Source organism: Rousettus aegyptiacus, unplaced genomic scaffold (genome assembly GCF_014176215.1).
Source record: "Rousettus aegyptiacus isolate mRouAeg1 unplaced genomic scaffold, mRouAeg1.p scaffold_m13_p_2, whole genome shotgun sequence".
In the NCBI taxonomy this organism is placed as follows: domain Eukaryota; kingdom Metazoa; phylum Chordata; class Mammalia; order Chiroptera; family Pteropodidae; genus Rousettus; species Rousettus aegyptiacus.
In genome coordinates, this window is record NW_023416295.1 from 140224736 (window position 1) to 140252630 (window position 27895).

The 27895-nt window shown below is 36.7% G+C and overlaps 1 protein-coding gene across 10 annotated transcripts; it reads right to left on the bottom strand.

The window, feature by feature from the left end:
• Positions 1–156: 156 nt before the first annotated feature.
• Positions 157–27880, bottom strand: RESF1 (retroelement silencing factor 1). Of its 10 annotated transcripts, none has more exons than XM_016131369.2 (8): positions 27384–27497; positions 26017–26103; positions 16326–16450; positions 16053–16128; positions 13343–13404; positions 7671–12697; positions 6337–6420; positions 3291–4021 (listed from the first exon to the last, which is right to left on the bottom strand). In XM_016131369.2, the coding sequence occupies exons 6-8, from the start codon at positions 12649–12651 to the stop codon at positions 3852–3854; spliced, it is 5235 nt and encodes a 1744-aa protein (XP_015986855.2). In that variant the 5' UTR covers positions 12652–12697; positions 13343–13404; positions 16053–16128; positions 16326–16450; positions 26017–26103; positions 27384–27497; the 3' UTR covers positions 3291–3851. The 10 variants fall into 10 exon arrangements, 8 of the variants coding, with proteins under 8 accessions (XP_015986853.2, XP_015986855.2, XP_015986852.2 ...); XM_016131366.2 differs by lacking the exon at positions 13343–13404 and adding an exon at positions 26420–26458 and having other exon boundaries at positions 27384–27461; XM_016131364.2 differs by lacking the exons at positions 13343–13404; positions 27384–27497 and adding an exon at positions 27769–27880.
• Between the last annotated feature and the right edge of the window lie 15 nt (positions 27881–27895).

Here is a 27895-nt window from a genome sequence, read left to right on the forward strand (position 1 = left end):
TTCTTAGAAAGCTCAAACTTTATCATTGACAAGTATTTTCATTTTTTTCTTGAAATGTCAGGATCAAGTAGTTTGAGAAAAATGTTATGATTCATTCAAATCTGGTATTTCATGGGACTACTTCAGTTTACGAGTCAAACATTTACGTATTTTTCCTCGACCATCACACATCATTGCTTCTGTTATCTGTTTCAAATTCAGCTGGAATGCATGCAGCAGTTCTTTATGTATACTTGCTCTTTCATCACAGGATACTTAAAAGATGTGTATTCAAGGGCTGAGATCTAATAACATTAATAACTTCCACGGCTTCTTTATTGAAGGCATTCTTAGGTGAGAGATTTCTTTAATTCGCAAAGTTCCCAGCAGTATAAATACAATGACCAATTTAATGACTACTAATCCAGTGTAGAGCTATTGCCTTGACTCGTCCTCCGGCCAGCAGTTTTACAGACCACTGCTTTTCTACCTGAATCCTTTACTGACATTAAACCACCAAATACTCAGGATGAACATAGCTTTTATTTTCCCCCACCGAAGCATGTTGCTTAATATTTTGAGAAGTCAGTCTTCTTGTCTTTAGAATGCATTTTTTAAATTGTGATAAATAGACATGTTACCATTCTATTAAAGATTTTTAATTGTACAGTTCAGTAATGTTAAGAATATTCTCATTAGCAAAACTAATATTATACCCATTTAGCAACTCAATCTCTCCCTACTCCCAGAAATGTAGGTTAATATTATATCTATACATATATAGCATATATATGTATCAAGACATATAAAGATTTTATGAAAAAAAAAACAGTATTTTTCTAGCAGTCATAAAGTAAAACCCAGAAACATTTAAAGAGTTACATTTTGCCTTCTGTGCTTTCTTGCAATTTCCTAAATCTAGTAAAATTTTTGCTTTTCTTCTGAAACCTGAAAATATTTACTCGACAGCTTAACATTTCCCCTTTTAAAAACACCTGAGTGACGTCAACATCATGTCAAAGACCCCTTTTTCTCTCCCCTTACAATTACTACAAATCAAACACCTATAATTCAAAAAAGGTTCCCCTACTCAATGCACAACCATGCATGAAAGATTCACACATTGGTACATCTGGAGGCATTTTAGGAGTAGGGAAGGACAGGGAAAGACAGGGAAGGCAACTACAGATAGAGTTCAGCGGCTACCAGTGGTCCCATCTAACTGGATAGTGGTGGAGGAGCTAGGCTATGGCACACACACACAGCATATGGCCCAGAAGATAAGGGGCCCAGAAACAGCATCCCTGTCTAAGAAGTCAACTGCCTTCCTCACATACTCTTGTGGTAGAATTTGGTAATAGTGGCTGAGACGTGTTAAACAGCATAGTGGTGCCAGCGGGTATTACCAACAAGGAGGTAGTGCTGCACACTGGTGAACATACGTCTCTTCTCTCACCCATCTTGGCAGAACCCAGTAGTGGCAGTAGAGTTGTAGCAAACAGCACGGAAGGGTTGGAGGCCATTAGTAAAAAGGAGGCAGCACTGGGAGCTTGCGAACCCGATTCTCTACTACCTGCCATATTCTCCATCACAATGGTGATGCCCACAGACCAAGGCAACCAAGACAATGAGGGGACACCCACCTACGTGGTGGATACACAATTTACACCATCAAAACAACATAGTCCCATTGCAATCCCAGAAGCACAAGCAGCACAAGTAATAGGAAACAAAAACTTGCACTATAGCATCATCTACTGGAAAATGTAAGACCTGTGCTTATCAACCTGACCAATTAAGAGCAAAACAGTATCTAAACATAGGTGGTCACTACCTCGAATATGTAGGCAGAGAAACAATCCATCCAGTCCTGTGATTAATCAAGGTAACATGGTAGCACAGAAAGAAAATGAAGTCTCCAGAAACCAAAGTCATGGAACACTGTGATTTAAATGACAGAGAATACAAGATTGCAGTTAAGAAACTCAAAAAGACACAAGAAAGCTCAGTATGACAGTTCAATGAGCTCAGAAATAAAATTAATGAGCAAAGCAGTACTATGACAAAGAGACTGAAACTATAGAAAAGGAGCAAAAATAAATTCTGGAGCTGAAACTCAATAAATGAGAACACCACATGAAACAGTGGAAATAGAGCAGACCAGATGGACGAGATCAGCAAGCTCAAAGATAAAAATCTAGAACTACTTCAGGTAGAAGGAGAATTAATAATTTAAAAAATGAAACTATGAAATCTGACCCCATTATAAAGAGCAGTATGAAGATTAATGGGTAGACCAGAAGAAGAGAGAACAGAGAGCCTATTCAAACAAGTAATTGATCAGAACTTTCCGAATCTATGTATGGAAGGAGCTAGACATTCAAATAAAGAACCTAACAAAACATGTAATTATCTCCACGAAAAAAACTTTCTCCAAGACACATTACACTAAAACTATCAAAAGTTAATGACAAAGAAAGAATTCTCAAATAACTAGGAGGAAAAAAGACAGTAACCTACAAAGAAAATCCTATCAGATTATCCTAAGATTTTTCAGTATAAACAGTACAAGCCAGTAGTGAAATTATATATATATTCGAACTATTAGAAGAAAACCACCAGCCAAGAATACATCCTTCACATATGAAGGAGAAATAAAGACTTGGCCAAACAAAAAGTAAAGAAATTCACTGTCACAACATCTGAATTATAAGAAATGTTTAAAGGAGCTCTTTGACCTGAAACAAAAAGATTAAAGCACATAAAACTTTGAGTAAGAGGGCAAACAGAAAAACAAAAGCAGAAAATAGTATTTCAGACTATCAAACACAACCAGAAATCAAAACAGTTGTAGTTAAATCTTCACATATCAATAATCACCCTAAATGTCTAAAGGCTGAACTTACCAATTAAAAGGCACAACAGAAAAGCAGGATGAATTAACCCCTTTCCCATCTGCCCTGAGAATACTTGCTGGTGGCCCTTGAGGTTGCAACGTTTACCCTGAGATAACTCACATATTATAGTCCTAATCTTACCCCTAATGTTTGCAACAAAGTATCTCACTTTTTGTAATTACTTTCACATCACTCTAGTATATCAATAGTCTTTGGAAACAAATAACATCATTCTATTTATAGCATTCTGTTTTTAGTAGTGGTATTTCGATTTACAAAATACAGTAATTCTCGATTGCTGAAAATGTCAAATCCTAGAAAATGTTCCTCAACAAATTTAATTTTGAAAAGACAAAACACCTTTCTAAAATGTGTCCTGTTGTAAGGGTGGGAAATAAAACACAAAACAATCCATTATGATTTCAAATATATTTTTTAAAAAATAAATGTTTATTTCAAGTAAGTAAGATTTTGACATCATCCAAAATTCTGTTCAGTTTTAACAAGTATAAAACAAGACTTCTGACAAAAAGTTTACGATTAGGTATAAAATACTTAGGAATATACTTTGACATTCAGTGAGCACTTTCAAAAACTACGTTTTGCTAATAAGTTTTAGAAACAAAAATATATTTGCAGTCTCAGCAAAAATAAACAAGTCCTTAACTGAGGAATAGTCCTGCCTCAGAATGGATAGTTAACATTTCAAAATAAGTTTTGTGTAAGAATTCCTTTTAAAATATGGTGAAGCTGGCTCAATAATTTTAAAATTCAATACCTTATGGTTTCCCTGACAAATACCATCATCTACATCTTGTGTCTGCTATCCACAACTAAGGTTCTCAGCCATTTTAATTAAGTAATTCCATTGATAAAAACAACCTAAGTGGCAACCAAACTCTTTGACCAAGAAATTTTATCAGAGCCATTCTATTTTCAGTAAAATATTCTGAACAGAAAATGACAGAAGTTTTCTCATTTTAAAGGACTGTTACCAAGGCTTCTGCTTCTCTTCTCCATGTACATCTTTTTATAAGTTTGAAACATTGCTTTTGAATCCTTTACTGGGTTTTGTAGTATCTCAAATCCATCTGCACTGAAGGTTCTCTTGACGACTCTTGAATTAGCCACATCATCATCATCATCTAAGGAAACAAAAATTTCATTTATTTATTATTTATTACTGTTAACATTAGTGACCAACATAGAGTCCATCAAAACAGAGATCAAAGTACACATTCTTCTATGGGATAAAAAATTAGGGTTAGGAGTTAAGTTAGACAAACTATGGCTCTTTTCCGATTGAAATTATAAATTACACACATGGCACATCTTGCCTCTCCTTTGGGGGCTATTTTCTACGTTCACTCCTGTCCTCAGTGCCCAGGGCTGTTCTGCTCTACCCTTCTCCTTGATCAATAAAAACCTCATTTATCATTTGCACACTATCACAAATGTGACCTTCTTAACAGCAATCTAATATGAAGAGCACAAACATCAGCCAGTTCTAAACAGTGGATAGTAAGGATAGTTTTAAAATTCTGGCCTTGTTATGCATTAGGCATTCTAAGATGTGCCTGTACTTTTGTTTCATTAGACCAATTCAGTGTGCATTAGCCTCACCATTCCTTTTTTTGATAGGCCCAGCTTTTCATACGTCTGTATATTCCTAGATGTGCTCCTATCTCACTATTTCCTAGATTCAGCTCTTGCCATTCTTCTCTGGATGAGTTTTGTTTTACCTATTTCTGCCTAGGCAGGTCAAGTATTCTGTCTTCTTTAACTGTTTCAAATTCTATGCCCTTGTTATTTTTCTTTCATGACATCAGTAATGCTGATGCCTGAGATGGGTCTCTAAGTTGCTTTCCATTAGATTCTGTTACTCTTATAACTTGCTCCATCCACAGTCCAAACTTTGCTACCAAATTTAGATGTATACTTACTTGTTTTCGTATAGCTGTTTGGGAGTTTGTAACATCTGTTTTTGTCTCACTTCACACAGGTGTCCCATTCTCCAGTCTCTTCATCTCGGTCTGTTTTATCTTACACTCTTTCCCTGACTCCATTCAGATTGAAGGAGTTCTATGACTTGTATCTTTCACTCTTCTCTCAAGTTACTGCAAATCTCATTGTGCTTATACTCCGGTTTGTGTTTTTTCCATGATTCCGAGTACTGAAGTTCCACTTTCACTGTTTATTGCTCATCCTAGATGTGGCTGTTTTTATGCCTGTCATATAGCTCATCATGCTTATCTCTGAGCCTCTTTGGTCAACCTGTGCGTGCATCTGCCTCCCAAGTAGTTTCAGATTCAGATTCCTCTCATCTTCTAAGGACCTTTCTTGCTCATATTTACATGCCCATTTCCATCTTTTGCATTTTTGACATTCCATGTTCCAAATTTAAAAGTCTTTTCTACTTTCAAGATCCCTTTTCTGGTTGTTTTGATGTTTTGATTAAACATTTCTCCTTTGATTCAACTTTAGCTTTTCCCTATGTGCATTTTCAATGTGTATGACTCAGTTTCTACATGTATTTGTGCTTTTAGCTCTTTAAACCTGTCACATTCCTCTTTTAAAGAATGTGCTTCTCTTTTGTTGCTCATGGTGAAATTCTCTCCATTTCCAAGCAACTATAAACTCTTGTCTTTACATATTCAACTAACCAAAATAAGATAAAACTTCTGAACCATAGCTTCTCATTCTTAATACAAAACCCTAAAAACAAACTACATTCATTCCACTAATTAAATTGGATACTATAAAAACTCTGGTTTTTCTGGTTGGCCCTCAGCCCGAATCCCTCCCCAGACCAAAAAAAAAAAAAAAAAAAAAAAAAATTAACTAAGAAATCAGTCTCTCATCATCAAAATAATTCAATTACACATTTAATGAACATCGAGAGAAGAAATTCAGTTCAAGTCCCTAATATTCAGTTAGGAGCCCTACAATTTTAGTCAAGTGATTTAACCTGTCATTGATAAAATGGGAACATCCTTGCCTACCTGGTTTTGAGATTTAAATGAATTATCTTGCAAATCATCTAATCCAAGGGTTGGCAAAGAGGGTATAGCCTGCAGGCCAATCCTGGCCTCTAGCCAGTTTTGGTTAAAAAAAAAAAAACTTTTTAAGTTTAATTGCAACATAGCCCATAATATTTATTATTTTATGGCCATTTTCTCACTATAATGTCAGAGATGATTATTTAGGTAAGACCTTACAATCCGCAAAACCTACCCTCATCTAACTCATTGTGATGAGAATTATTTTCTTGTTAAAAGCAAATAGATCACTGCTTCCCTCTCCACAGCACGAGAGAAAATAGGAGAGAATGTCTTCCGACCCTCGTACATGCGAATACTGAATCATTTAAAAATGAATGTGAATAAAAATCCAACTTCACAATAGTTTTGTAAGTATAACCCAGCTTATACATGACAGAGTGATAGAGAAATGATTTTACCTATTTCTTGGTTGGCTTCTGGAATCCTTTTCTCCTCAGGTATGTATTTTATCCAGTCTTCTTTTGTACTTTTTATTCCTGAAACTATTTAAATATTCATTTTCAGATGTCTAGATATTGCTAGTTACCACTTTTATTACTATAATGAATGAAAATCAAGTTAAGCTTAAAAGAGATCTTAAAAGGCATTAGATATATTCACTTAACAGTCCTAAAAAGGACCTAGAAAAGTACTTTCTCCCATTTGAAGCTCCTAAATAATCTCACACTAGAAAATTAGTTGCTTTAAAAGTTCGTCTTCACTATGTAATTATGTTTCTCCTACTTGGGGTGAACACCCAACACATCTCAAGGTATTTAAGGACACATGATAGAAAACATTCACATTGTGCCCACCCACTTTCAATGTTCCTATTACATCCATTGCTTAAATTCTAAGAATATCTAGTTATAAGCACCAAATGAAATCACTAGCACTTTACAAAATGAATTTTATATTTTTAATCATATATCCCTATCACCTTCCAAGAAAATGTACCTTATTTACACTGTAATTTTACGTACCCAGATACCACCTAAAAGGCACAGGAGAAACTAAGGTTTCCATTCAAATCACTTAGTTTTCCTATCTGGGTTTCTCAGCACAATGTTTTATATATAATATCCACAACCCATAAATGTTTCCTTACAAATAATTAGTCATCTATTTATTCCTTCTTGCCTGTACTTATGTGAGAATTCTACCGTTCAGCTACCCAATAGTCACATTTGCCTTTCTAGGTTTGGTGACTTAACACTGGCCAGTACTGTTTCCACAGTCCTCCTTCATGAGTAGACTAGATGTTACCACTTTAATTTCAAAAACAGTTACTAACTGCCTTAATGATGGTAAATGGATGAACCCTTTATACGTAGTATAAAAAGATATCTTTAATAATCATTACATACCTAATAGACCAAAATTTCAAATTCACAGGTCTTTCAAATTGCAACTCCAAAGGAAAATCAACAAAAGTAAAATTGAAATAATATACACAAGACACTTTTATAACAACACAATACACGTTTTTCACTATATAAGGTTCTTGGCACACCTTAAATTTTACATGCCTCATCATTGGTACAAACAGTACAATTTATCATTAAGGGAAGACAAACTTAAATATTGACTGATGAACACTGATTTACTGAGAAAAACAAATAATAAATAATGGCAAAATGTGTTCATCTTTCACAGCTACCCAAGATTGCAGGAGAGGTGCTAACCCACTTGACCTACAATTCTTTACAATGTTGGACACCATCAAAAAGAAAAAAAAAAAAACATACTGGACCTTGCACAGGGACTTGCTCCTTCCCGGGATAAGACTGCAGATTCTTCTGGTCTTCACTGGAGTTTGTACTCTTATTAATCAGTCCATCTGGACATAATTTAAACTCCAGCATGCTTCGTTTTTCTGTAGCATCTTTCTTAGGCAAAATGCTCTTAAGCTTATTTTCCAGTCTTTTCTCTTTATCTTTATTAAACTTCCTAGGTAAACTTTCTAATTTTGTGAGACAAATGCTCTCACGTTCAGTGCATTTAAATGCAACTCTATTCAGATATTGTTTCCTTTGCTCCTTTGCTTGGGGAGACATCTGGCTGAATTCAACTTCATTATTTATATTGTTAACATTTTTGTCTAATTTGATTTTATCAATCCACATTTTATTGGGTTGCTTTCCACCAGCTGTACCTTTAACATTCCTTGAAATGTGTGTTTTAGACCCCTCGGAACGGTGGACTTTGAGGATTTTTCCATGGCTTGTACAAATATTTAATGATTCTTTAGAGGTCTGTACACTACTATGTCTCTCATTTGATTTCCCATCTCTCTCAATTTGCATAGAGTGTTTGCTGGACCACATGGACTGAGAATCACATGGTGTATTTTTCACATAGGTTTTCTTTGATGCTTTGCTCCCCTTTGCTTCTTTATGCTTCTGCTTTTGTAAATACTCCTGTGACAGTACTCTATTAATTTTAGATGAACTATCCTTAGAGCCTGAGGACTTGACTTTTGATACTGTCTTTTCTTTAACTCTAGATCTTTCACTTGGGGTTGACAAAAAATTACATACTTTAAATGTACCACCTCCATTTTTATGCTGCCCTTGTTTATCATATTTCATCTTCTTTATCTCAGAATCAAGTATGCTCCCTTCTTCTGACTTCCTTTTTCCTAAAACTTTTTGTTCAGAGTCACCTGCTTTCAATTTTCTCTTTTCTGGCAATACTGACTGTACTGAAGGACCATTCTTCACGTGCAGATCTTTATTTGTCAAAAAACTTGTCTTTGCTCTTAGTGGACGTAACTGTGCTAAGAGCTTCCTCTGCAGACTCTCTTGAGAAAATTTTTTATTACTAGAGTGAAAAGTTACCTCATGAAATTTCAGTTTTCTTTTGCGACTTTGTGAGGAATCTATGTTTTTATCACCTTCAGATAAAGATTGACCAGATAATTCCTGTTTTGTCTTTGTGTTTAGAGAGCTGATATGTTTTATTTTGAGTATATCTTCTATATACTTGCTTTGTTCTATTTCAGGAGAACAGTCTTTCTCATCTGGAAAAGTCAGAGCAATCTTTGGATTGTTACTTGGAGGACTATAAAATCCAAAAAGAACATCTCTATCAGAGGTACTCTCTTCTTGCTTACAACTGTTGGTCTCCAGTGGAGAACACTGATCTTTCCCTTGTTCTTCCTTTGAAGTAGAGTTTTTGATGGAATCACACTGGCATTGGGGCACTCCTTTATAAACCATAGAAAGCCACCCCAATGCACAGCAATCGACATCATCTTTCTCAGAATCCAATATTAAAGGATTACAACTTCCTCCATCTGTATGTACTTGTGGGTCACACTGACTCCCTTCTTCTGTGACAGGCTTTCTTTTCTGAGGTTCTGTTGGTTTGTCTACTTCACAGCGTTGATCGTCCTGTTCAGGAAATATTTCTTTCATTTGCTCTGAGTTCAATACTGTAATCTGTATTTGATCTGTTGAGTCTTTTGAGTCACAGCTGGTTTTATCACCAGATTGATCTTTTGAGATTTGTTCTGTTATTTGTTGTGCCACAGAACCTTCATGTGTGTTCATAGGTTCAATACCATAGGGAAATTCTTTTAAAAGTTCTGAAAGCTGATCATGTAGATATAAGATGGATGTCTTATCTTCGAGAATCTCATTTTTTGCAGGATCCTGGGCAGTGTAATTGCAGGACACATCAATTTCCTGAGGGTTACCATCCTGTTGAGTAGCAGCTGATGAACATGTATCTTTAGCTGTGCTTTCTTGTTTATTGATATGCTCCAAATCACTTTCCTCTAGAACTTCACAATTTGATTCTGGAAGTTGCAGTGACTTTGAATGATCAGGCATTTTAGGTGAAACATCTGTGTACTGTACATTATCTTTTTGAAAACCAAAGTCTTTATTTTCATTGATGTTGTCTGATTGTTCTTTTTGTTGTCCACTACTACTCACTTGATGATTAAGTAGAGATTTCTGTGACTCAACCTTTTTCACAGGTGAGTTGAATATCTTTGCTATTTGGGAATTATAAGATATATCACCTTCAACAAGAGAACAAATATTGTCAATCTGTAACATATCACTATTCGCAATATCACTGTAGGAGGCTTGCTGATCACTCACAGGATAGTGAATATCTGACTCTGATTTGATATGCTTTCCTTGATTTGTATTAGGTGTGTCTTCTAAATTACCATCAGCTGACTCATTTTGCTTTTCTTTGAGAGTAAGTGGGAAAATCTTGCTGCTCGTTGTACTTGCTAATGGTTCATTAACTTTCGAAGCAGTAGTAACTCCTGTCTTTTCTGCCAATTGATTCTGTAAGCTACAAACACTTCCTTCTTTAATAACAGGATATACTGTTTCAGATAACACTTCAGATGTTACCCCTTTGACAGGCAATGTTTTGACATCTGAAAGAATTAAAGGTGACACTACAGCAATCTGAAGTTCTGTTCCTTTTGTAAGAGTGGCACCCGAAGACTCATAATTCTGCACTACCATTGACAAAATTGCTTCTTGTGAGCTGTTGTTAATCATCTTATTCTGGGAATTTCCCACAACTGAAACTGGACTCTTATCACAGATTTCCACAGGTTTTGAAATTCCAATTGCTATTTTGTTTGTTCTTGACTCATTATACTGTTTGTTTCCTGTAGATTCTGAAGGCTGCTTTTTCCACAGAGAAAGACATGTTGCTAGCAATTCCATGGAACACTGACTGTCACTTTTCGAAGATATTTCATTTGCTGAGAATTTATGCTCAAGGCAAGAAATGCCTGAGATCTTGGCATTCATGTTACAAGTACTTGGCGTTTCCATGTTTTTCAAGTTCAGTTGGTTACCAGTGATTTGGGTATTGGGATCCATTTCAAAACTATGTGGTTCAGAATCCTGAACAGTTTCATGAACATCTTTTAATAATGTCTTTTCAATTTTATCTCCATGGGCAAGAAGACTGAGAAGTAGTCTATTTTTATTTAGATATTTTGAAGGTAATTTCTCAAAGGCCTTAGGCTGAGGAACAGTAGTTGTATCAGATTTTGTTGGCCCATTTTCTTCAATGCCAAAAAAGTTTTCTGAGGAAAACTGGGTGTTATTTAATGTTGCATGGGTACTCCCTACAGTTGATGTCTTTAAAGAAGTTGTAACTTTCAAATCATGTAACTTTTCTGGTACTGGCAACTTTCCTGAATACATAGAATTTTGCAAAATGGAACTGACCTGGTTAAAATTTCCGCAATTAGTGTCCTGAATGTTGGAATTCAAGGTACTTTGTGTTCTACTTGTTTCTTCTGCAGTTTCCATTACTGTTGGTGTTTTGTCCTCTGCAGTTGCTGAAGTGACTATGGTTACTTGTGGTCCAGGAAGGATTTTGGCTGTTTGTTTCTGAGACAGTTCAGAATTTTGAGCTGATTCATTACAAAAGATTTTAGTTGTTTTACTACAACCTGCTGCTATCAAAAGACCTTTATTAATTTTAATTTTCCTTGCCAGTTCGGAAAATTTCTTTTTTATTTCTACCAATGTTTTAATATCCCTCACTAACTTTTCTTTTGTGGCACTTGTGTCTAGTACTTGATTTGAAGTTAGATTGCAAGAATCCCCTCTTTCTTCTTGATTATTTTGAGTAAGACTCTGAGCAGCATCCAAAGATGATCCAATAGGTTCATTAAAAGGCTGACTGACATCAGTATTTACTTTCAAGTTACAGAAATGTCCAATCGTGCTGGCATTGTCATTAAGGTTTTGCCACTGCTGTTGAAAGCCTCTGCAAAAGTCTTTCCTTAATTCAGGTAAGTGTGTTTCCTGACTCTGAGGAAGTTCCATAGAAGGGTGTTTAATAACATGCTGAGTACTTTGCAAAGGCTGGCTTGCATATCTACAGTCATAAGGAGGAGGAGGTCTTTTGTCAGTATGAGTGAATGCATATTGAAAGGACTGTACAGCTGCAGTCTGCTTTGATTGTAAAGTCAGTGTAGAATTTGGAGGGTGACTATTTTTAACTTGTAATGATGTAGGTGACAAAGGATTTTGTGTCTGAAGTGTAGGATCTTGCAAAAAGTTTTGTGATGAATAACTGTATTGCTTTGGAAGTGGTCTGTAATCTGGATAAGTCAGTCCACTGGATGTATACTGTTGTGTCCAGTCACCCTGTCGCTCTGATAAAGATGAGTTAAGTTTCCGGTTACCTTGATAAGTTACAGGAATTCTTATAGAATTAGAAGGGGTCATTTGTACTTGCATAGAATAGGTATCTGATGTTACAAATTGATTGTGTAGTGTGCGCATATTGAGTGTATTAGTTCCAAAACCAGTTTGTTGAGATACAGTTGCCCCTGTATGAGAAAGTGTAGAATTCCTCACTGGTGGGTTCAACCACACATTTTGTGCAACTCCAGAAGACATTTGCAAATTGTGATTTAGCGGTTTGGGTCCTTTAACATTTGCATATGTTATTTTTTCTACTGAAGTCTGTGAGGCCACAATTGTCCCACTCTGCATATCAGAAACAGAGCTCGGTTGAGGAGTTCTATAATTTCTGATGTTGAACAGTGGCTGTGAAACTGGATTTGAATTACTGAGAAACATGCATGCTTCTTGGTTACTTCCAGGGTAGTTTAAAGAATTTTGAGATGGTGTGTTTATTAAAGTTGTCTCCAAAAAAGATGATTGGTTTTTAGGATACAATGGTGGTAAGGTGACACCCTCTGGGTTTATATTCCAATTCATTGTTGATTTCATGTATTAGCAGTGTATTAAAAGTCAGTTCTTTCTGAATTTCAGGAATCTGTAGAAAAGAAATATCATTTATTACCAAAGCTGTTTAGCTCAGAGAGAATTTCTAAGAAAATTAGTTTACCTTAATATTAATGCTGACTACATCATAATTCCTGAAACCTCAGACTAGACAAATCCTCATTTTTAATTTGGGAAAGAGGAATAGCAAAAGTGGATTCGACAACAAATACAACAAATGTTAATAAAATTTCTAGGGTATTTAACAGGAATTCATGCTACATAATACAGTTAGCACTTTATGTTTAAGTGGTGATTACTTTCTGCTTATTGTTAACGAGCTCTTTATTCTAAGTAACCCACACAGGCTATTTTAAAAAGTTCAAACATATTACATCTCCATAATGCCTAAGGGCATTTACTGCCACCTTCTCTCAAAAAATTTCCAGACATAAAAAACACTAATCCATAAATAAAACCTCATCTTTTAAACAAATGGAATCCTACCATAGAAATAGAGTGAAAAAAACAAAATGAACAAAAATACAAAGACTCAACAAGCCATAAGTTGGTTCTTTAAAATCATAATTTAAATAAATAAATTACAATTTCTTTTCTCAAAGAAAATGCCAGGCCCATATGGCTTTTATTGGATATTCTACCAATCACTTATGAAAGTAATAATCCAACAAACTACCTTTTAAAGGATAACAGAGGGGATACTTCACAGCTCATTTACTGAGAATGGCATACCAAAAGCTGAAAAGAAGAAGCCAATCTCTATTAGAAAGACAGATGTAAAAATCCTAAACAAAATGTTAACAAATAAAATAGGGTGATCTTTGAAATAATACATCATGATCAAATTGGGTTTATTTCAGGAATACAAAGTTTGCCATTTGAAAATTAACCAAATTACAATAATTTTAAAAATCATGTAATTATTTCAACAGATGGAAGAACTTTTGATGAAATCCAATATCCATTCATTAAAAGAACAATTTTATCAAACCAAGAATAGAAATTTCCTTAATTTTAATAAACAGTAACTTCAAAAAACCAGAGTACCTAGAAAGTAAGAACTGGAAAGGAAAACATAAAACTGACTACTCATGAAGAAAATGCAAAAACAATCTACTGATCTTTCAGTTGTAAATAGCATGATGAAATAGGAAGAAATAGAACATGAAAGGACAAATTATACAACACCAAAAAGTTTTGTATACAAGGGTGACCATTATTTCATCAAAGAAACTGAAACATCATTAGACTAAAAGACAGTACTATGAATAACCAAAATGATAGGCATAAGAAAAGACTGTCTCTGGAAAGCCCAATGATATGCATCTAGACTAGCAGGCATCAATAAATGTTTGTTAAAGGAACAAACATTATCTTTAATTGCAAAACACCAAATTAAAAAGAAGTCCTTATTTAAATTTATAGATGGGAAAATGTTCCTCCTCTTCCTTCTTTACATCTATGCCAACCATACACATCACATGATTTCATCTGTACGTACCTCGAAAATGACTTCTTAAAAAACATATATATAAAGGAAGAACAAATGAGGCCTAAAGTTAGCAGAAGGAAAGAAATAATCAAAATTAGAGCAGAAATAAATGAAATTGTAAACAAACAAAAAATAGAAAAAATAAAAACAAAGAGCTGGTTCTTTGAGAAGGCTAATAAAATTAACAAAACCCTGGCTAGACACACTAAAAAAAAAAGAGAGAAGGGACACAAATAAACCAAAATCACAAATGAAAAAGGGAAAATTACAACTGGTATCACAGAAATACAAAGGATCATACAAGAATACTATAAAAAAGTATATAATAATAACATTTAACTATCTAGAAGAAATGAACCAATACTTAGAAAAATACAATCTACCTAGACTGAATCAAGAAGATTTGGAAAATCTAAAGACCGATAAGCAGTATGGAAATTGAAACAATCATCGAAAACCTACCAAAAAGTAAAATTCTAGGACCAGATGGCTTTACCAGTAAATTCTAGTAAACATTCAAAGATTTAATACCTATTCTCCTCAAACTCTTCCAAATAATCTAAGAGGAGGCAATACTACTCAACTCATTTTATGAGGCCAATATTACTCTGATACCAGAACCTGATAAAGATAAGACAAATGAAAACTACAGACCAATATGTCTCATGAACACAGATGCAAAAATCCTAAATAAGATACTAGTGAACCGAATACAGCAATATATTAAAACGATTATACACCATGATCAAGTGGGCTGCATCCCAGGGGCACAGGGATGGTTCAACGTACGCAAATCAATTAATGTGATACACCACATAAATTTAAAAATAATAATCATATGATCGTATCGATAGATGCAGAAAAAGCCTTTGACAAGATACAGCATCCATTTATGATCAAAATACTTAACAAAACCGGTATAGAAGGAAAGTACCTTAACATAATAGAAGCCATCTATGACAAACCCCCAGCCAACATTATATTTAATGGTGAAAAACTAAAAACCTTCCCTCTAAGATCAGGAACAAGGCAAGCCTGTCCACTATCGCCACTGTTATTCAATTTAACATTGGAGATCCTAGCAAGTGCAACCAGACAAGAGAAAGATAAAAAGGCATCCAAATAGGAAACGAAGAAGTCAGACTGTCACTATTTGCGGATGCCATGATTCTATATATAGAAAACCCTAAAGATTCCACAAGAACACTACCAGACACAATAAGCAAATACAGTAAAGTCTCTGATAGAAAATTGACATTCAAAAATCCAACGTTCCTATACTCTAATAATGATATGTCAGAAAAAGTGGAAAAAATAATTCCTTTTGCAATTGTAACAAAAAGAGTAAAATAATATAAATTTAATGAAACATGTGAAGAACCTATGTAGTGAAAACTACGAGATCCTATTAAAAGAAATCAAAGATACAAAGAAATGTAAAGCTATTTTGAAGTGTTCCACAGCCAAAGGTATATGGATTGTGTCTACTAAGATGGTTAAATTGAGGAAAACTAGCATTTTTTCCATTGGAAAACTGATTTATATTAGAAAAAAACTATAGATACATCTATGAAAAAAATCAACAAAACAACAAACACCAACACTTTGGTGTAAAAGCTACTTTTCAGGAATTCCAAAAGTATTGATTATTGAACCTATTCTAGCTTTGGCTTTTTGTATTCTTAGTCATAGGAGAAATTAGGGTAACAGTTTTTGAAATAGGCTTGTAATCGATTATTCTACATTTTACATTATAATACATCTGTAGTATGCTAACTGTAACTATAATAATAGCTAACGGTAGAATTTATTATATGGCAAGAACTGTGCTGAATTCTCTAAATACATTAAATCACGTTTAACTGTCAAAACAAGTGAAATCAAGCAGTCTTACCTAAGCAGTAACATCCAAGGCTGGCAGGGCTGGAAGTTCCACTATCACAGCTATTAGGTTGGTTCTCCACACTGCTCTACGGATAGGAGAAAAGACCAAATAAATGGATTCACATATAGTTTCTTACCAAACAGCAAAACCAGCATCAGTGTCCCTAGTCCCAGAGGGTGATACTGAGGCAGATGAGAACACAGGCTGCTAAGGAGCCAGCTGCAGCTATTTTACAGCCTGTAGCTAAGTACCAAAAGAGAGGTGGCCAAGTCCTATGCTCACCTGAAACTAAGGAGGCAGACAAGGGACCACTCTTGGTTCTGTCGCGCAAGTCTGTTTATCAACCTTTGTTCTTGGTGGACTTGCAGTGTGTTTAAGATGTGCGTCAGTCTGAGATTAACTGAGGCCTGTAAGAGAAAGAGGTACCCTGGTAAAGCTGTTCACCTGTACCTCCACACTCCAGTTGTTCATGTATCCAACCACAAATTCTATTCAGAAGCACTGGCCAATCAATCAGATACTCTCATTGTACTTTCTCTTAGACAACACTGGGTAAGTGACTAGACCGTGACTTCCAGCAGGATAGAATAATCAAGCCTTTTGTGAAGGTCAAACCACAATGAGGCTTTTTATACGAAGCCAGCTAAGTATGTCCTAGACAGTATCAAGGTTCACCAGTGAGAGTCACATGTAGAACAGAGGAGTAGGAAATAAATGGCTCTACTTTTCCCGATTAAATAATCTAGGTATAGCAAGTGGTGCTGGCAATCACATATATCCCATCATGACTGGTCAGAAGGAAGTTCAGGACAATGTAACTGACTATCATTCTGGCTAGAGAGTTAACTCTTCACTTGACCCTTACACAAGGCTTGATGTCCCAATCCTCTGTACTCGCATGCATGCAGTCAAAAACCCAAGCATATTGGGGGAATCGTTTCAAAAACTATATAGATATGTAACCAATGTACTATATACTTCAAAATAATAAAATAAAATGCTAAAAAAAAATCTGAGCATAGTTTTTGCCTCTGTAAAAACTTAACTACCAATAGTCTGTTGACTGAAAGCCTTACTAACATAAGAGAATTAACACATATTTCATATGCCATAGTATGATATACTATATTCTTACAACAAAATAAGAGAAAAAATGTTAAGGAAATCGTAAGAGGAAATAAATTTACAGTACTATATATCCACTGGGGGAAAAAATCAGTGCGCAAGTGGATCCTCACAGTTCAAACACATGTTGTTCAAGAGTCAGCTGTAGTTTGTTTTATTTCCAGAGCAGAGGTCAGAAACAAATTTCAGGCCATCTTTTCTAGTTGTTATTCCTTAAAGTGAGAATTAAAGATCACAGAGTACATACACATGAAGTCATTTATCCTTCCTTGGAGATTTGCCTGACAACTCATTTTAGAACCCTCTACTCACCTCAAGGAAACATGATCCTTTAGAGGGGTGGTCTCAAATATCTAGACATCTATGACAACCAACTCAAGTACATGATTAGTGCTCATCAAAGTATAAGCTACGTTAAGATGCAGTATTCTTTTGGGGTATAAACTATATTAGGAACATAAGTATCACTTATGAAAACACGAGTAAGGCAATTCTGTGTCCCTGAGGTGGAAAAGTTCCTTGAGTAAAACTGATCAGTTCGCATAAAACAGGCTGAAATGCCTCTGCAGTGTTATCTGATAAAACTATTATTCCCTGTTAGTTACCCCTTTCATTACACACCACATTCCAGTGTTTCCTCGGATTGTCTCAGGTTCTGTTGAGAGGGTTCCAAGAACCTCCAACAGAGGCATTCTGTTGGACTCGGTTAATAGTTCACACTTTATATAACTAAAGGTTGGGATTAATCATGCAAGGGGAACCTTAAATGCCAGAAGAAACTGTGCGGCAGAATTTACCTTCCTGTCAACAGCATCAGGATCCAGCAATCAGTTAAATGCAGGGCCATAACTAAAGCCTAGAAAATACACAGAGTTCTACTTTCCCTTAATAAGGAAACCATGGGAAACAACTTTTAGAATGAGGTATTCGGGCCTTCGCCCAAGGACACAACTTCCAAGGACATCCACTCCCAACATCAAGAACTGCAGAAAGTTTCTAAGTGTCCTTAGATTAAGATCTTCCATTGGCCAGCAGTTATGTTGAGGATGAGGGCAACAGCCTGGGGTAAACTTGATTAATGGTTTCCACCTCCACACCACTTGACTCCCCTGGGTCTGTTGTTTTACTTCTCCAGCAACCAAAGGGAAACTATGCAAGTTTTCTTGGGTGAGACGGGCTGGCAATCAGTTGTAAAATGACTGATGTTCCCTATGCTCTAATCCACCCTAGGCACAAGACTTTGTCTAATGAGATGATCATGTAAATGGAAAATGTAAAAACTGATAGAAACTGTGGCAGTGAATCTTTAGGGCCATACTGAAGCAGTGAGCTACCTGAGATAGATTTGTCACCCTATAGACATCTTTTAACGACTTCAACTAAAACATGTGGCAAGAAATTGAATGCAGAAGCAGAAGAGAACTCAATTACCTTCTATTAAGCCACATGTTAAAGAAATTTTCAAAAATACAAAAAAGCCACTTTTTTCTATTGTTTACAGAAAATATTCATATTAACATGTAAGAATTTAGTTACTTTGAAATAATTTTTTAAAATTTCCTATATTGAGTTTCTAAAGCAGTGAATACTGATGTAAACTACATAAACAAATGCTCTTCAGGGTCCTTAAGAGTTTTTAATGTATATAATTCTTTTTGAGAACACATGTCCCACATGTTCTACAGTCTGCGGCTGTAGAAAAAGCATGTCCATGTAATTCTTATGGAGGAAATGTTACAGAAACGTTGCAAAATTCAGACCAGCGAGAAACCAAGCACCACTCCACTTGGGGAAAGATGGAGAATTCAGGTTTATTATACCAGAGGGCCAAGAGGAGCTACCACTCTGAAGATCTGGGCCTCAAGCTCAGATGCAACCTTGCTTCTTTTTTTTAAAGGCTTAGTGGCACGAGCCACTCAGGTTAATTTGTCCTGAGGAAGTTATAGAGTACGCGTTTAGTGGCACGAGCCACTCAGGTTAATTTGTCCTGAGGAAGTTATAGAGTACGCGAGTTGCTATGAGTTGCAGTTACAAAGAGTTACAAACCACTGGAGTTGCTATGGGTTACAGGCAGTTACATTTGTTATTTAGTCAGAACAAACAAAAGGGGGGATGTGTCTTTAGTTAATTTCAAGGTCACCCTGCCTTAGGGGCTATGCAGCAAGCACATCTACAGAAGCAGAACAAAGAGCTGGATTATAAGGTTAGCCTTTTGAGTAAAAATTCCGCTTCAGGAGAACCTGGAAGCATGCACCTGACCTCTAAAGACTGCCTATGCTAATTTTTTCCTGTTGGCTTTATATTGTATCCTTTGCTGGCATAAACTTTAGCCTAGAGAATACTAAAAGAGAAAAGGAACTAAACCACAAGTTGGGCCTCCGAAAAGATTTAAAAAAATTGATAAACCTTTAGCTAACCTGACCAAGAAAAACTCAAATAACTAAAATCTGTAATGAAATAGGGCGTTACTACCACGCTTACATCAAAAAAAGGAGAATGCTATGAACAACTGTATGCCAATACACTAAATCTTTTGGATGAAAAGGACAAACCTCCTGTAATGTTGTAATTTACAAAAAATATATACAGCAGGTCCTCAAACAACATTGTTTCACTATAACAGATGCCTTAGAAACGTAAATCTTGTTTTTAACTATTAACCTGTGATAAAATTGGTTTCATTACAGTCATTTCACTGAAGTTGCAGAACCTATTGACCACATTAGGTTTGGACTTATCATATTTGCTCTTCATCCCTGTTTCTGGAACAGAACTCCTAAAACCCTTGGATTTTTAATGAGAGTTATAAAGATGTCTTTTCATTCAATCAATCATGACAATGTAATGAAGACTCCATAAAAACCCAAAAGGACAGGGTTCAGAGCTTCAGGGCTGGTGAACATGTGGCAATCTGGAAAGAGTTGGCATGGCAGAAGAGGGCATGAAAGACTTTTCCCACATACCTCACCCTATGCATCTCTGCCATCTGGCCGTTGATTCATATCCCTTGCAATAAACCAGTAATCTACTACGTGAAATGTTTCTGAGTTCTGTTAACTGCTCTAGCAAATTAATCAAACCCAAGGAGGAGGTCTTGAAAACCTCTGATCTATAGGTTGGCCAGAAGTACAGGTAACAATCTGGACTTGCAACCAGCACCTGAAGTCCAAGCAGAGGGTTATGGGAACCTCTAATCTGGAGCCAGAGAGTCAGAAGCATAGGTTAATGACATGGGCTTGCCACTGGCATCTGAAGTGGGGAGGAGGGTAGTCTTGTGGTACTGAGCCTTCAACCTATGAAATCTGTCCCTAGAGAACAGCCTGTTATTGGTATGAGCATAAACCTCCTCCTGCCACACACACTGGAATTGTGTGCAGAATCCAAAAAGACAGTGACCAAAACTGACTCAAGAAGATATAGGAAATCTAACTAGGCCTATAAAGAGATTGCGCTAGTAATAGAAACAATCCAAAAAGAAATGGGTAGACCCAGATGTCATTCTGGTAAATTACAGCAAAAATTAAAAATTTTTAACCAATTCCACAAACTACTCTAAAATATAAAAGGACTACTTCCCAACTCAATTCTGTAAGGCCAATATTACTATACTCCCAAAATCAAAAAAGAAATCACAATAAAACTACAGACCAATTGTAATGAATATAGATTGGAAAAACCTCAACAAAATATTAGCAAACCAAATACAGCAGCATATAAAAATAATTACATTCCACGACCAACTGGGACTTACCTCAGAAATATAAGACTGGTTCAACTTAAAAATAATAAAAAAAAAAATCAACGTTATATAACATATCAATAGAACAAAGGACAAAAATTATACAATCATCTCAGCAGATGAAGTCAACATCTAACGAGTGAAATTAAATACATCTTAAGATCCAACACCCTTTCATGATAAAAAACACTCGAACTGGATAGAAACTTCGACAGATAAAAAATGTCTACCCCCCCCCCCAAAAAAAGTCCACAACTGTCTACAACTTACATCAGACTTAATAGTAAAAGACTGAATGCTTTCCCTCTAAGATCAGGAATAAGACAAGGATGTCTACTCTTGCCACTTCCATTCACACTGTACTAGAGGTTCTAGCCATGGCAGTAAGGCAAAAGATAAAGAAAAAAAGAAAAATAAGAGAACAAAACAAAAAAGAAATAAAAGACATCCAGACTGGAAATAAGTAAGTAAAACTATCTCTACTTGTAGGTGACTTCACTCTGTATATAAGAAAACTGTTAGGAATCTACTAAAACATTAACAGAACTAGTTTGGCTAATAAAAGCCCAATATACAAAAAAAACACAAATATATTTCTAGAAAACTTTTATTCCCCCAAAAATTCTATTTACAGTAACATCAAAAAGAATAAAAACATTGGAATAAATCTAACAAAAGTGAAAAATTTTATACTCTGAATGTTATAAAACATTGCTAAAAGAAACTGAAGACCTAAATAACTGGCCAAAAAAATTTTCACACTCCTGGATTAGAAGGTTTAATACTGTTAAAGTGGCAATATTCCCCAAATTGATCTACAGATTCAGTGCAACACTCCCAGAATTTTTTGCAGAAACTGAGAACCTGATCCTAAAATTAATTTTGAAAAACTTGGAGGATTCATACTTCTCAATTTCAAAACTAATAAAAGGCCAAAGGTGGGGTCACTTGCCTCCAAGACAGCAAACCAGGCCTTAATTGCAGTTTCAGCCCCTCTGGTGACTGAAACTTAAGCTGGAATTTCCTGAACATTAGTGAGGTAATCCACCTGGTAAGGAAGGACCACTGTGGCGCTTCCCTCAACCCCAAAGTCAGGCACCTTGACTGAAACAACTGTTTTCTTTTGCTAATATCTTTCTTGTCCCACCTAGTTTCCTATAAAATTCTTACGTTTTGCACATTTTTTAACTTTAATTTTTCAATTATAGTTGACATACAGTATTATATTAATTTTGCACAACTTCTTGGAACACCTGTCTATTTACTAGATGGGAAGTTACCCCAATTCATGAATCATTCAATAAAGCCAATAAGGCCCTTCAAATTTTACTCCATCTAGTTCTGTTTTTCAATGCTATAAACCTACAATAAACCAGACCATGTGGTATTGATCAAAGGAATGGAAACCAAATTAAAACCTCACATTTATGGTCACCAGTGTGCAACTAGAATGCAGAATATATAAAGAACTTATACAACTCAACAATTAAAAAGACAACTCAAATTTTAAGTCTGTAAATGTTTTGAACAGACACTTGTTCCAAAATAGATATCCTAACAGCCAATATGCACACAAAAAGATGCTCAACATCATTATCAATCTTGGGAATGCAATCAACACAACGAAATACACCACTTCGTGCTCACTATGATGGCTATAATTAAAAAGACAAGTGTTCTTATGGATGTGGACAAATCAGAACTCTAATGAATTGCTGCCAAGAATATAAATGGCTCACCTACTTTGAATAACAGTCTGTCAGTTTCTCAAAAGGTCAAATATAGTTACAATATGACAGAACAATTCCACTCCTAGGTATATACCTAAGAGAATTGAAAATGTACTTCCATACAAACACCTGTACATGAATACTCACAGCAGCATTACTCATAGTAGGCAAAAAGTAGAAATAGAAATGTCTAACTTATTTAAAGGATAAAAACAAAATGTGGCATACCTATAAATATATTATTTGGCAATAAAAATAATTTATTTAATGCTTCAACATGAATGAACCTTGAAAACGTTGTGCTAGGTGAGAGAATAACAAAACACCACATTATAATTTCATCTATTTGAAATGTTAGGAATACAGAAATCTAGAGACATAAACTAGGTTAATAGTTGCCTGGGGATGGATGGGTTGGGGGAGAATGGGGAGTGACTGCAAATGAGCATAGATTTTTCAGGGTCAAGAAAATGTTCTAAAATTGATTGTGCTGATGATGGCGGTACAAATATTCACATTGTAAATATATTTGAAACCACTGTACACTATAAATGGGTGAACTAAATTACATGAATATATGAATTATGTTTGTCAAGTTTAAAAAAAAAAAAAAACCAAAACTAAAAAAATGCAAACAGCATTTCCTGTTTTTAGCAGTCATGGACACATGATCCACCAAGAGGCAATGAAATTTAATTATACACTTTTGGCAAAGCAACCAGACAAAAGGGATGCTCTGTGCAAGTTGAAGCTAATTGGATCCATGTATTCAATCTGACAAGCTCAGTGACCAAGGTCATAGGATGATATGATCACAAATGCATAACCTGGCGGACGATGGTGAGTAGTCATGACCCAAGCCTATGACTTCCTTAGTAAAAGGTTTATCTTTGCCTTAAGCAAGCCTTGTCCATTTCATTATTCTTAATGCATCTAGGTTAAGACAACTTTGAAATACCAAAGTAATCTTTTCTAGACTCCTGGGAGGTATAACCACCCCCAAGGAAGCACATGATTTAGTTGTATACCATCCCTACCTTACTGTAAATGTTAACTATCCTGTACTCATCAATGTAAAAGAGGTAAGTATTGCTCCATTTTACTTTTTGTCCTATCGGTGATTTTCCCACCTTGCTTTCTCCAGGTCCATAATCCACCAATGGATTTCATATAATCATCCTTATATTTCCTGTTTTGATTCCAAATGCATAAAAAGAACTGCAAAATTGACATTCTTCAGAGCATTTTCTCAGTCCGTTGAGATTCAGCTTCCAGGTATGTTTTCAGTTTGGTTCAAATAAACTCTAATAAACTCTTAAAATTTTTTTCTATAGGTTTGAACATTCTTACATCAACAGATATAAACCTAGAGATACTAGGGCCACTCATTTAGGAAGATGTGCCTGAGAATAAAGTCAATGCTTAAGATAGCAAAGCTCAAAGACAGAGTGTCTCAAATCTTCAAAACTTTCTTTCAGATTCAGATGCTGGATCTAGCCAAACCTGACAGTCAACCTACATGAACTTTTAAGTTATGAGAAGCAATAAATTTTCTTTTCGGGCTTAAAAAAACAGTAATCTGCTTATGATTTGTACTTCTTAAAACTTAAGTGGACTATATATTGTTAGGCCGGTGGGGGGAGGGAAAAAAAAGGGCCAGCCAGATACCTACCTGGAGGCTTCCCAGCTTGCTATCGGAATCCAGACCTTCCAGAATGTCCAACTGATAAGGGCCCACCCTAAAGACCCTCCGCCCTAATCTGCCACCACCCTTATCCAGATGCTCAACTGACATTCTCCGTTCTATACCCTACCCTCATATAACCCTATAAAAACTACACCCTCCTCTCCTCTCGGGACCAGTGAACCTCGCTCGCCCGGGAGCGCTCTCCCAATAAACACTTGCTTTTAAAACTTGTCTTGGCGTGTCACGTGTTTACCTTACATCTATCAGTTTTCCATTTTAACCACAAGTTAAAGTTTATTTACAAATGAAGTCCTGTAATTTAATACATCTCAAGAGAACCTCAGTGACATTAAATCCCCGCAATTATTATAACTATGAGCAAATGTCTCACTTGAGACATTTACTTCAACAGACCCACCTCCAACATTGCTCTTCAATTTATGAGCACATTCAGGGTATTAAAGAGTACACATACTACATAGCTGCCTCCCAACAAAGCATTTAGAATTCAAGGTCAACAAAATTACTTCTTTCTTAAAAGATTTATTACAACGAAATAAATTTTAACTTGCATTTCTATAGAGAGAATGGTAAATTGCTCTTTATCTTATATTGAATGCTTTCCATGTCTATTTTGCAGAGTATGCTTCCAGCGGGGACTTGAAAGGGGATGGAGGAGGTCGGGCTAGATAAAAATAAATTCTTGAAATTTATAAAATACCTTCTAAACAGTAAGTTAGATCAATTTTTAAAATATTTATGCTCCTATTGTACCCACGACTTTGATAACATAAATGGGAAGAGAGCTTCCAGCACATCACAGAGATAATATGGAAAAGCAAAGCTTTGGGGCAAATCTGCCTTGGGTGGAGAATTTAATGGAGGCATTCTTCATTTCAAATAAGCCTACGGGTAAAAACTAGAGTTGTGTCTGGTACTTCTTTATAAAAACAGAACCTACGACAGGATCTACAGTGAAAAGTTTAATCAACACAAAGCTGATAATTGATTCAGAGGTTAACTGAATTTTGTATTAAGACAGTGCTGTCTTAGGCCATAAAAAATATTTCCTCTAACATACAGCTAAAACGGATTGAGCACTTACCATGTGCCAGGAGCCATTCCAAATATGCCGCAACAATTCTATGAGGTAGGTACTACTGTTACCTCACTTTCCAGATGAGATAACTGAGGCAGACAGGTTAAATATTTAACCAAGTTTGTATAGATAGTAAGGAGTAGCCAGGATCTGAAGCTCAGAAGTCTGACTGCAGGGACCATGATCTTAATCATTACACAAGGTGGAAACCCTGGAGATGATCACTTTGGTTTTATAGGATGGTATCTCACAGACTAGTTCTCCTAGAATTGTGTTGTGCTGCCTTCCCCCAACACCATGTGCCACTAATAAAATAAATACAATCAAATAAGAAACAAAGCATGTAGAAAATAACCTTAAGTAGACCTCTGTCTTAGTAACTTGGACCTCAGTCACCCCACCACAGTCTCCTCTTCCATATCTTGTAAAGATGAAAAATTGAATACTCCATGCTAAATCAATCACATTATTTCAAGCTCTGTCATCAAATCCATTGTCTTACAGTTTAATTTTTAACCAATGCGGATTCATTTAATCATTTTTTTCCATAAGAGACAAATTAGAGTAGGCTACCTTAGAGGTGACATACTTACCTTTAAATAAGATGTTATTCTTTCCTTACTGTATATGTTCCCATTTACCTCCAAACACATCAGTGTCCCTCCAATGTTTACTTGAACCTTGAGATGTCAAGAAACATTACATAATTATTAATTATTTAATATAAAATGTATGTCACTTCCATTTATTTTAAAATTATAATAAAAGTTATAAAAGTACATGCTAATCTGTTTACTTGATATGACACTGCTGTGCAAAACTGTTACTTAAGGCTGTACCCAAAAGCATACCAAGTTGACTGAATTCTTAAGTGTGCAAAGTAACGGAAATAGAATCTAGGTCTGACCTAAAATACCATTTTTCAAATTAGAATCCCAATTTATGAGCCCTCCAGGTCCAGTATTGTCCTTTCATTCCCAAACAAAAATAGCTTACCTTGGCAATTTTCTTTATTAGATGAATGAGAGAATCCCACTGTACGGGGGGGGGGGGGGGTAACCAAAACCTTAATATTGGTTCATGTTAACATTGAATAAAACTTAAATAATGATTTTTACACCTCAACCTCATACAACATCGCCTGCTGTGCTCTTTTATTTTCAAGACAGGCACTTAAAGTATTACAAAGTATTTTGTTTTCACTGAAATGATTTCCGGAAAGCGAGCTGCTAACTCGGGACCCTAAGGACATATGCTTAGGGAATACGCGTCCCTCAAGAACATCTAAAACCAGTAGGTATTTGCGCATTTAAAAATGCCTCTAGGAACGAACTATTGCTAAGGACCAGAAAACATCCGGCACAGGCGCGTTCGCGGGACGCTTGGAGATGCAAGCCGAGCATTTCTGTTTTGCCAGGAACACCATAATGGGGGTGGGGAGGAAGGGAACTCGATAAATAGTAAATGCAAAACAAAGATTTTTTTTTTCACGCCAGCGACAGGGAATAATTGAAAACAGAAGCTATTCCCAATTCCCACCTATCTAACCAACCGCCCTGTAGCTGCACAAAATGCGTACTCGCTGACGCCAGCCGCGACCTCCACCGTGAGGGGAAGCATTTTTAAGGAAAACACCCGGCGAGGCGGCGCCTTAGGGCTCCAGCTGCGCGTCCGCGCATGGCCAGAGCCGGTCCCCGCACCGCGAGCAGGGCAGCGGGCGAGACAGACCCGCCGTGCTCGGAGAGGCGGCCCGCGCGAGTCGCGCGAGCCAGCGGGACTGAAGGCCGGGAGGCGCCTGGCGCCCGCAGCCCGCGCGACTCCGTCCCCGCCTCAGAACAAAAGCGCTCGGCGGCGCGCGCCCTGCCCCTGCCCGCGGGCGCCTGGGCTCCAGGTGCCCACCGCCCGCCGGAAATCCCAGAAGGCGAGCGCGGTGCAGCCGGATACCAACTGCCACACTTACCGACAGGAGGAGACCCAAGGCAGGGTACGAGAGGAGGTCCAGCCAGCCTCCCGGCCCCAGAGTTTAAGTCAACTCCAGTCCGCCTTCAGGGCGGGTTGAGCTGCAAGACCCCGGCTCCGGAACAGCTGGGCCACGCCCCCAGCGTGGGCGGCAGCAGCAAAGCCGGCGCCAGCGCGGTCCTAGTGCCCCCTGAATGTGTTGGACGCTGCCCGGCGTGGCTGTCCACCTTCTTCGTGGACGTGTGCACAGGTGGCTCAACTCGCTGCCTAAGGCCAAGCCGGTACCAGCGTCGCAGAGCACTTCGTCTAAGATACGTATATACAACAAGCCCAAGGATGACACACACACAAATAGTTGCCAGAGCATCACACAAGTTTAATCATACCAGATTCTGATGGATTTCAGTCCTAGTAGACCACCGGGCGGTGCTGGCGGAGACAAGACATGGATTCAGCGGTGACCGGTCGATGCTGGCTCGGATGCTGTCGATCTGCGATGGTGGATCAGCGGAG

Bases quoted from the DNA above. Each gene is read 5' to 3' on its own strand.
- RESF1 (XM_016131367.2), bottom strand. From the start codon at position 12,651: ATGAAATCAACAATGAATTGGAATATAAACCCAGAGGGTGTCACCTTA. The intron at 6,421-7,670 runs GTCCAGTATGTT...ATATTTAAATAG, and splicing joins GGAGCAAGTCCCTGTGCAAG to TTTCAGGAATAAAAAGTACA. The intron at 4,022-6,336 runs GTAAAATCATTT...TTGTTTCCTTAG, and splicing joins AGAAGCCAACCAAGAAATAG to ATGATGATGATGATGTGGCT.